This window comes from Lactuca sativa, chromosome 4 (genome assembly GCF_002870075.4).
Source record: "Lactuca sativa cultivar Salinas chromosome 4, Lsat_Salinas_v11, whole genome shotgun sequence".
Taxonomy (NCBI): Eukaryota; Viridiplantae; Streptophyta; class Magnoliopsida; order Asterales; family Asteraceae; genus Lactuca; species Lactuca sativa.
In genome coordinates, this window is record NC_056626.2 from 46,112,467 (window position 1) to 46,123,225 (window position 10,759).

The 10,759-nt window shown below is 32.9% G+C and overlaps 2 protein-coding genes across 2 annotated transcripts; one reads left to right on the forward strand and one right to left on the reverse strand.

Moving 5' to 3' along the window:
* The first annotated feature begins 6,165 nt into the window (after positions 1 to 6,165).
* Positions 6,166 to 8,021, forward strand: LOC111914721 (vesicle-associated membrane protein 724). Its single transcript, XM_023910430.3, has 5 exons — positions 6,166 to 6,508; positions 7,107 to 7,248; positions 7,343 to 7,463; positions 7,552 to 7,614; positions 7,707 to 8,021. Exons 1-5 carry the CDS (start codon positions 6,319 to 6,321, stop codon positions 7,854 to 7,856), a joined length of 666 nt encoding a protein of 221 aa, XP_023766198.1. The 5' UTR covers positions 6,166 to 6,318; the 3' UTR covers positions 7,857 to 8,021.
* Positions 7,977 to 9,529, reverse strand: LOC111914720 (uncharacterized). The gene is made up of 5 exons (XM_023910429.2): positions 9,210 to 9,529; positions 8,906 to 9,017; positions 8,737 to 8,829; positions 8,451 to 8,648; positions 7,977 to 8,373 (listed from the first exon to the last, which is right to left on the reverse strand). Exons 1-5 carry the CDS (start codon positions 9,512 to 9,514, stop codon positions 8,134 to 8,136), a joined length of 948 nt encoding a protein of 315 aa, XP_023766197.1. The 5' UTR covers positions 9,515 to 9,529; the 3' UTR covers positions 7,977 to 8,133.
* Positions 9,530 to 10,759: the final 1,230 nt, after the last annotated feature.

Below are 10,759 nucleotides of genomic sequence, written 5' to 3' on the forward strand. Positions count from 1 at the left end.
CAATTTCCTTAGTTAAAATCACAATTTCCATTAAGCATGTAATTAGTGAAAGTCAACTAGCATTAAGAAACAAAAAGTCATCAAATCCAAGAGGAGTCAAATGCTTTCACTACCGTGTTGGAGAAAATGTTTTTATGATTGTGTGAAGCAAAACTAACACAAGAATCATTTGTTGCTGGCTAATTTGAGGAACTTTTACTTAATTAAGAAATTAGCCAACTAATCACCACAAACACATTTAAACTCATGAATAAAAACATACAAGTAGTGATAGGCTATTAAAACACAAAAGATTCTCATAAAGATTCAAGAACTAGTTTATGGAGTCTTCAACACTCAACAAAAGTTCAAAGGATCCCACAAAAGTCAACCAAGTTCAGTTTAACCTAACATGGATAAACTCAAGAAAACAAAGTAAGAAAAGATTGTACCAAACATTCAACAAGATTTAGAGATGAAAAGATGATGTTCTTCAAGGTTCTTGGCCTTCAAAACCTTTAAAATCTCGAGAGAAAAGGCACCAAAATTGGATGTGTAAGTCTCCTAAAAGAATCCCACCAAACTTCCTCAAATAGAAGCCAAAAGTAAAATCACGAATTTGCCCATGCAGAAACTCACACGGACCGCGTAAGAATTCCAGCGGGTCGCATGAACTTACAAAGAATGGGTCTTCTTTGAGTATTGGGCGTCCACAACATAGTCCATTGGCCCAGTTTGAGTCCAATCAGCTTCTAGCCTATTTTTCTTCAAGTTCTCTTCAATTTGAGTCCAATTTGTCTTCTCCAAATCACCTATAACTCTCGTATTTGTAACGCCCGTAGATCAGGGCTAGTCAATTTAGAGACGATATGCGTCAAAAAGTGAATTTTTGATGAAAGATTATTTAGAATGAATAATCTTAACTAAGTTGTAGTATATGTTAAAAGGATTCCGTACATATAAAGAACGCCGAAATCCGAGTTATAACGAAGAAGTTATGACCTGTCGAAGTTTCGCGACAGAACCGGCACAACACAGCGTGACGTAAAAAGTGAATTTACGTTATAGTGATATTTAGCCTTAGCAATCTAAATGAAAGTCGTATAATACGTTAAACCATGAGCGTGCATAAAAAGAACGCCCAAATCTGACTTCGTATGAGGAAGTTATGATTTTTCGAAGTTTCGACATAGCGGTATGCAGCCTGAAATACTCGATTTGAGATCGAGCGGTTTTTAGCCGAAACAATTTAAACGAGAATCGAAGATCTCGTTGTTGGTATCGAAGCGATGAAAAGTTAGGCGAGAACAGACGTCAAACGAAGAAGTTATGAATTTATAACGAAGTTTTTCTGTCCCGGCCTATTAAAAATAAATAATAAAAATAAAGTTAAAATTAACCGACGGAGTCTAAACGAAAGTTGTAGAGCGTAATCTCACCTTCGCGTGGATATAAAGAACGTCGAAAACGGAGTTCGTATGAAGAAGATATGAATATTCGAAGTTTATTAAAGAATTAATAATTAAATTTAATTATTAAATCCCGACATTATCCGAAGGGGAGTCACCAGGCATATCCGAAGTACGCCCAGCGTACTGTTGTACGCCCCGCATACAGCGAAGCATGACGACCTTCGCACTCGAGTTCTTCGGATGACACATGCAGTGACGATTTCGGAGCCTTACGCCCCGTGTAACGCAGTACGCCCCGCGTACTCCGAGGCTCCAGCCTCCTATAAATAGGATGCGAGGGTTCCTGGCTTATTTGCTCATTTCTCCTTGTTTTTGTGCCGAAGCTCTGCGTGTAAACCCCCGAAGCCATCCCGACACCCCGGATCTCATATCCAAGTTAAGAAGGAAGTTTTACGCTCCCGAGATCCCGTGAAGTGCGATTCCCGAGCCGAAGCTCTGCCCGCGAGAAGTCCGGTTTTTGTGGAGATCTTCTAGATCTACCGAAGAATACTACTTCTGCAAGTCGTAGTGCTGTCCGATCATCTTCTGATCAAGTGAGTGTATACTACCTTTCATAAACACGATAATAATACAAGTGTGGTTCGAGTGTATTAAGTATATTGCTGGTTATATGTGTGGGTGTGTAGTTACTTTCTTCTAACACATAAACATGAAGTATTTGTTATAAAATACGTGCTATGTGTTTATATATTGTTGTTTATTTGAGATGAGTGTGGAATAGATGTTTTATATAGTTTTTAAATGAGTTAAACTGTATATGTATTTTATATCTACAAATATGTTGGGTGGAACATGGGTAGATGAGATAATTGGTATATGATAAAATGATGAGATATGAAAGATGATTAAGAATGATATTGGTAGATGCACCAATTAAAGAATGTCATAAAACTAGCAGATGCGCTTGAGAACAATATCGGTAGATGCACCGAGTAGTGAATGTCGTGATCTTGGCAGATGTGCTAAATAGAGATTGTCATAACAATAGTAGATGCGCTTATAGGATAATTTTGGCAGATGCGCTTATAAGATAATATCGGCAGATGCGCCTAAAAGAGAATGTCATAAACCTGGCAGTCACGCCTCATAGTGTATGACGTAATCCTGGCAGAGGCGCTTAAAGGATAATGTTGGCAGATGCGCCTTATGTAGCAATGGAAGTTTATGTAAATTCCTAAGGTCAATCCTTAGGAATGAATGAATGACGAGTAGTTGAATTCCTAGGGTAAAATCCTAAGAAAGATAATAGGGATGAGTAATTGAGTTGATTGTTTGATGGTTGAATATAATAATTATATTATTGTGGGTTGAAAACCCTATATGCTCACCAGGCTCCCAAGCCTGACCCACTCAGTTTTCTTTGCATTACAGGTAATGACACAAGAGTATAAGTTGGTGGACTTGACGAGAGATTTTGGATTATAGGCCAGTAGTTATGAATAACTGTTGTAAGGTCTATTTTATATTGTTTATGCTTTTGGTCTGTATCGGAACATGACATCCCGAGATTTTATTATTTAATGAAAATACATTCTCTTTGAGAAACGTTTTGATAAATGGTTATCATATTTTATTTTGGGAACAAATTCCGCAACTGTTTTCTTTAAAAAATTACTCTGATTTTAAAAACCAAGCATAAACAAATCGGTCTTTTCTGGCCGAAAAATTGGGGATGTCACAGTATTCGCCCGATCATTAATTCCCGCACGCTTGAAAAATTCTTCGATCTTCATTTAATTAAGAGACCGTCTTCTTCCATGCTCCATCCATCTAAAGCCCATTTTATACATCACCTCCAATAGATATTAAGCCCAAAAAATCTTTATTGTTCTCCAAATCCAATCGCTTCCCGAAGATCCCGCTACGCTAGTCTCCTTAAAATCTACAATTATGGTCACGAAACTAGAAAGTACCTGAAATGGTCATAAAATAACAAAAAGGAAAATATGCATGTAAATTAACTGAATTTTGAATGAAAATATGCTAAAATAAACTATAAAAAGAAGTAAGTAAAATGAAACTATCAAAGCCATAAAATTATTGAGTTAGACATAGCATGTCGATGAACGTTTTTCACCCTTGAAATAGTTTCCTTTTAACTATTTAGTTACTACTTTGATGATGTAAGAATATGATGATATCTAATATAAATACCCATCAAATGTGAAAGAAATAAACACATGATCTTGAATACAATCTTCTAAGTGTTCAAAACTCTCTCAAATCTCCTTCTTTTATTTTATAATGTTTTAGTTTAATTTTACTTACATCAAATTTATAACACACACACACACACACACACACACATATATATATATATATATATATATATATATATATATATATATATATATAATCATGATGATTTAGAGATTTTATTTTTGTCCCCAACATCCAATACATTAACAAAGTCTTCGATGTGTTTAACGTCAAACTGATTTTATTCTTGTTTGGTACAAAAGGGAAGGTAACAAAAGCTAATTGAGCATCCATTCAAGCTAAAAACGAAAGATTAATAATAATGATGATTTAGAGATTGTCGGACAAGAAAATTCAACGTATTGCATCCGAAACCTTCATACATACAAAACATATAAAAATGAATATTATTAAAGTTCTCAATATCAAAATTCAAAATTGAAGAGATTTGTCTTGTTTGCCCAGACCGAAAATTCTTATGACTAGGGATATTGCAAAGAGAAGAAAATGAGGTATTATTGATGAATGTTGTTAGAAAATATCCTCTTAATATGGCCATCAAACTATTTTGTAATGCTTTTATGTGTTATATGCAATTATATTATGCATTGTAACATTTTCCATAATGCTATGATAAGTCCCTAAACTTAAGTATATGGAGGCTATGTTTGATATAATAACTGAAAAATTAGTTAATAGTTAAAAGGTTAGTTGTTACTTGAAAAACTAACTAATAAAAATAATATCTGATAAAAAAAATTAACTTAAATATATAAAATGACATAAAAGGACATTTAAAATAATATATTTTTATAATTAGTTAAGGGTATATTGAAAAAAAATTTATGAAAAACTAGTATAAGTAACTTTTTAAAAAGCTGGCTTATAAGCTATTTTTTGGTTTGTCAAACATAACAACTTAAAAAAGTTCAAAAAATAAACTAACTTATCAACTAAATGTGACGCACCACACAATTCATAGTATGATGGATATAACATTTTATCTATTATAAAAGAGATTAAGGTGTTTGTTTTTTTCTCAGACAAAATGTTTGCAATCTGCGGACCACATCTTTAGACCTCTGCAGTAGAAGAGGTGGATCAAACGTCTGCAGTCTAAAAAAAAAGACTGTTTATTTTTTTAACATCTGCGGGCTACTAAAATAAACTTAAATCTAAATAAACTGGTTTGTTTAAACTTCAAAGTGATTTTTTAATATTTTTATGACTTTATTATAAGTAATTAATGGATCTAGATCAACTTTTATGTATTATTGTATAAAAAATAAAAATAAAAATGGTATGAATTAACGTATATATTTGATAAAAACCAACAACTTTGGTTGCAAAGTTATAACTAAACATTATAATTAGTGATCAAAGAATTTGATACATAAATCGATGAAAATAAACTTCAAGTTTTTCAATTAAATCTATTAAAAACGTACCATAAATATTTTCTCGAGAAATTGATGATACTGTATTAAATAATATTTTACAAAATTTGGCAAAAAAATATAAGAATATATTATGATTTTTTCATATTTATATAAACAACTTCAACGAATATTATTATATTAAATCTTTATTTATAACTTTGTTAAAAATATTTTTTTTAAGTTTTGTAATTTTTTTTTCAAAATGTTTATCATTAATAAAGTTGGAAAAAATATAAATTAAAAAAAAAAAAAAAAACTTAAAAAATAAAATAAAGATATACATGTTTTTTAGACTAGAAGATGTCTGAAGATGTTATAAGACTTTGATCCACATCTGCACCAAAAAGAGGGCGCGCAGACATTTTTAGGTCTACGGTCTTCAAAAAAACAAACAGTCTGCGAAGGCTTATGTCTACGTGTGGTATGCGCGACGCAGACAGAAGAGGCCACGCAGCAAAGACTACCTAAATCTATATGGTTATATAACTTACCTATAAAGTATAATTGATAAAGTAAACACGCAAGCGTTAGAGAAACCTACGAGTAAAATCTCATTTGGTTCATATCCTCTAACATAAATTCTCTATAAACACCATAATCTTATGTGTTATTCCATCGTACGTAATTTTTACCTGTTGATGGGAGGGGGGAAAGAGAAAATAGAAAGGTAGGGAGGATAGAAAGTGAATGGTTGAGTTCTTATTTCAATTTTTGTAATAATTTACATATATGGTACTTGTAGTTTATATTCTTTATAGACTTAATTTATGAGTAAAATAGTCATTACCTATTGATGGTAACGCCCAGAAAAACAACATTAATAGATTTTAAAACCATGAAAACTATCCGTATAAATTTTTTAAAACTTGAAGCAAAGATAAGTACCACAGGGACTGAAACTGTAATTTACTCAAAAATTCAATCGATGAAAGTAACCATTAGCCCATCCTCATGTAATTTTTCCTTTTCCACCAAAATATCTTTAACTTTAAAACCGGAAAAACAAAATTAATCATTCGAATATTTTATTTTTAAACATCCCATGCCAATTTTATTAGTATTAAAATGAAAACTGTGGCAACCGGTGGGAAATACTTTTCTTAAAATGTGAAAGGGAGGAACTGTGTCGGAGAACATCTGCGGATATCGGTCACTGAGTTTTCTCTCTCCTTCTTCCCACCATAACTCGGAGCTAAATCGAGAGAAAACTCAAACCAAAAGCAAACTTGATGGGTCAGGAATCCTTCATCTACAGCTTCGTAGCTCGAGGAACAATGGTTCTGGCCGAGTACACCGAGTTCACCGGCAACTTCCCCGCAATCGCAACTCAGTGCCTTCAAAAACTACCTTCTACTAATAACAAATTCACGTACAATTGTGATCACCATACCTTCAATTTCTTAGTCCAAGATGGTTACGGTAAGTTCTTCTATTTCCTTCTTCGTTTTTTCAGCTGGATCTGACAGTTGGTTTGTATTTCGTCCGAGATCTTACTCTGCTCTACGTACATGTTAATCGATTAATTGACTGATGAATTTGGGGAAGAAATAGAGAAATTGCTTTGCGAGGTTCAGGGTTTTGTTAAAAGGGTAAAATTCAGATTGTTTTGATTGGCTTACAAAGAATGGTTTAGACTTTAGATTGTTCTTGGATGATTAAATATGTTTTGGTAGGGTTTGCTTTGAATGAAAATTTGATAAGATTGAAAGACGAAAGTGCCATAAAAAAGTAGGGTATGTGTGGGTGAAAAAGGGTCTCTTTAGATTCTGAACTGGTTTTTGGGGATTAGGGTTTATAAACTTTATTCATGCCAAAATTCATCCTTCTAACACTAAACAACATCATATATTCAAGAACAGCTAATCCATACATTTCCCCATTTTAACTCCTTTTTTATATCATGAACATTTACAAATTTGAAACGTATGGTATTTAAATATTTGTATAACAACATGATCATTAAAATATTGAGTCACGAAATTGTATAACTCATAATTACTCTGATTTAAAATTTCAGCTTATTGTGTTGTTGCAAAAGAATCAGTTGGCAAACAAATATCAATTGCATTTCTTGAACGTGTGAGAGCAGACTTCAAGAAAAGATATGGTGGTGGTAAAGCCGATACAGCAGTTGCCAAAAGTCTCAACAAGGAATTCGGGTACTTATAAAAAAAATTATGTTTTTTTTTTTTTATATATATATTTAACCATGTTTTTATATTAAATTGACACCAACACGATTTGTGAATGCAGCCCTATAATGAAAGAACACATGCAATACATAATCGAACATGCAGACGAGATTGAGAAACTTATAAAAGTGAAAGCACAAGTTTCAGAAGTTAAAAGTATAATGTTGGAGAACATAGACAAGGTTTGTATGTTTTTATTTTTTTTATATTTATTTTGGTAGTTTGTTAGTTTGTTATATTGACATTAACATTCTTGATCTTACATTTCAGGCTATTGATAGAGGACAAAACCTTACAACTTTAAACGACAAGGCTGAAAATCTGCGTGATTCAGTATGTGCATTTTCCTATTTGGTTAAATCAATTTTTTTTCGTATAACATATTTTACTAATTCTTTATTTTATTTTATTGTATATTTTTCAAGGCACAAGAGTTTAAGAAAGCGGGAACAAAAATACGAAGGAAGATGTGGTATCAAAACATGAAAATAAAACTAGTTGTTCTTGGGATTCTTCTGTTACTTGTGCTTGTTATTTGGCTTTCAATTTGCCATGGTTTTGATTGCACCAACTGAGGTTATAATGTAAAGTTGTGTTGTTATATGGTCTGAGACAAAGAGTGAAACTAATTTCCCTTTTTCTCTCTCTATTTTACTTACTTGTATTTTCTACTTAATTTGTTGTAAAATAACAAAGACAAGTAACTTGATTTATATTATGTTTTCAACATGTTGTAGTCATTTCTCTTATTAATACAATACTCTTACAATCATCATATGTTCATTCAATGTGACATATTATTATCTTAATAAATCAATTTTCAAATAATCTTACAACAATGACTTAATCGATTCAGCACCAAGGCCATTTAGCATCTGTCCATTGAAACCATCGATCCTTTTTGTTCACATCAGAATCAAAAAAGTCGGATTCAATACTCTTTTCGATTTTCCCACTTTCATTTCTTTGTGTTCCAAAAGCTTGACAACATGCAAAACTTCTATCTCGTCTCAATGCATCTTCTTTATACGATGAATTTCCATACCTTGGGTGCATGATAAACACCACATTCTTCCACCATAGCTTCAAAGCCTGCATCATGTATTTGAATTTTGAGGTGCCTCATATATTAAACTGTATTTGAATTTTGAATTTTGACACACACTTACATGCCAATAGATCCAGAGTGCAACTTTGTGTGGCATTAACCAGAAGAAAACTGCATGATCAACTGATGATGAAGATACCCTATTTGCCCTCAAGGAAGCTGTGAAATAGTCGCCATGTTTAGGATGTTTAACGGAAATATTCACCACAAGATTATCCCCAGGTGTATCTGTTCTTATACTCCAGTTCCCAAGCATATCCTGTAATCAACATGAAATCAAATCAGTTTATGCATACATATCTATGTCTACATGTTTGTTTGCAAGTGTGTTTAAGTCGATTGAATACCATGAAAGGGCTAACATGAAGGGGTTTAGCGACTACATCAGAACTTGGGTTGAAAAGGAACTGTACTCTTTCTCCCCATGGTGTATTGGTGACCTAAAGCAGGAAATAGGAATGATGTTAAGGTAATGATATTACAAAATAGAGAGATCGAAAGAAATGGATTACAGACCTCAGCTATGCACTTGATTAAGGTTGTGTTTGAGCCTTCTTTGTTGTAGCAATAGTACAAACTTAAGGGGTTTTGTTCGTATCCGACGCTAGGAGGAATTGTCAAGAGGAAACTAAGCGAAAGGTGGAAAAGTCAATCAAGAGATCTCAATTTCCAAACATAATTGATCTCGATCGTATAATCCACGGACAATGTAACTACTAAAGAATTCAATTTACTGGAATTGAAATTGAAGAATTGAATTTATGCAGAGCAATTAAAATTCACAGAAATTAGCAAGGCTTAAATACAATTAGGGACTTACACAGGACCAGTGGTTTGAGCAATATCGCGAGCTTGTTGAGGCGAGAGGTGGTGAGGTGGAGCGTGAGGTGTGTGATCGAGGTCAATGAAAGCGTAACGGACGGAGTACTTGAAGGAATGGTGAACGGGACGACGGCGTTCGTGCCAGACGGTGCCATCGTAGAGGGAGATCGAAGTGGTTGCGTCGGCGGTCGTTGAGCGAGGGAAGAGACGGTGGAGGAGGAGGCGGAAGGGGAGGAGGAGGGAGAGAGTGAAGGAGATAAGAGTGGTGGAGATGATTGAGCAGAGAAGATAAAGCAACTCCATTTAGACCGTTTGTTGATTGGAGTCATGTTATATGCGGTTTTCGATTTAACCGCGTGTGGTTTATTTTTACTTTTTATTGTTTAAAGTTGAAACTTTGGTGATGATAATCGAAAATTTTGTTTGAAACTCGTTACGTTAATTAGATCGGTGACTTCTGTCATCTGCCTTTGGCGCGTTAAAAAAAAAGTAGCTTATTTTTTAGGTTTTTTTATACTGTATGGATAGAAAACTTTCCTCGGCTTTTTGTGGGTCCCAACATTTTTTCCCTCGTTTAAATTCAAGGAATTGGTAAGAAGCTTCCATAACTATTTGTTTTTTTTTTTTTACTTTTTAAATAAAATTGATTCATTTTTATAGAGGTTGTAGAGGGTAAAAAAATTACATTTTAAATGATATAGCCGCTAGAAATAAAAAAAAAATCAAATTTCACCGTTTTTTAACGGTTGTTTTCGAAAAAAAATCCATCCAATCACCTTAGGAGCAAGAACACGACAAACCCTCCCTCCACCTCATCCCCGCGCAGGCTTCCTGCACCCCGGTGCGGTGTTCATCGGAGCGGGAAATGCCCCACCACTCCTTCCCGCAGCGGCTCTGTGTCCGGTCTTAAAGGCTAATGCTATAAGTACTCTCATTCTATTTCAATTTCACCCTCAAGGTGACTTTTTTGTTTTTTTGTTTTTTTTTTCTATTTTTTTGTTGTTTTTAATTTTTAATTATTATTATTATTATTATTATTATTATTATTATTATAAATTTCGATAACCGTATAAAATCCGGACAACATTTTAAAATTCGCATGAAATTTTAAAATTCGAACGACATTATAAATTTGGACGACATAATAAAATTCGAACGACTATATAAAACGAAATAAAAGCAAAGTTTCTCTTTGTTTATCATGAATATATTAATTGGTTTGGTTTTACATTTGCATAATGCGTTATTCGGATTGAAAGCAAACTTTACTTTTGCTCTATTTATATAGTCGTTCGAATTTTATAATATTGTCTAAATTTATAATGTTGTCCGAATATATATATATATATATATATATATATATATATATATATATATATATATATATATATATATATATATATATATATATATATATAGGGTTAGGTTATTTTGTTTTCACTATCTATTGTGTGCATGTATGATTGATTCTGGATCAATCATTTTAGTTATTTTAAGAAAATAATTAATGCATATTACATGTTGAAGATATAATGGATATTAATTACA

Coding starts and splice junctions, on each gene's coding strand:
- LOC111914721 (XM_023910430.3), top strand. CDS start 6,319: ATGGGTCAGGAATCCTTCATCTACAGCTTCGTAGCTCGAGGAACAATG. Junction 7,249..7,342: donor AGTCTCAACAAGGAATTCGG/GTACTTATAAAA, acceptor TTGTGAATGCAG/CCCTATAATGAAAGAACACA. Junction 7,615..7,706: donor CTGAAAATCTGCGTGATTCA/GTATGTGCATTT, acceptor ATATTTTTCAAG/GCACAAGAGTTTAAGAAAGC.
- LOC111914720 (XM_023910429.2), bottom strand. CDS start 9,514: ATGGAGTTGCTTTATCTTCTCTGCTCAATCATCTCCACCACTCTTATC. Junction 9,018..9,209: donor GCTCAAACCACTGGTCCTGT/GTAAGTCCCTAA, acceptor CCTTTCGCTTAG/TTTCCTCTTGACAATTCCTC. Junction 8,374..8,450: donor CACTCTGGATCTATTGGCAT/GTAAGTGTGTGT, acceptor TACATGATGCAG/GCTTTGAAGCTATGGTGGAA.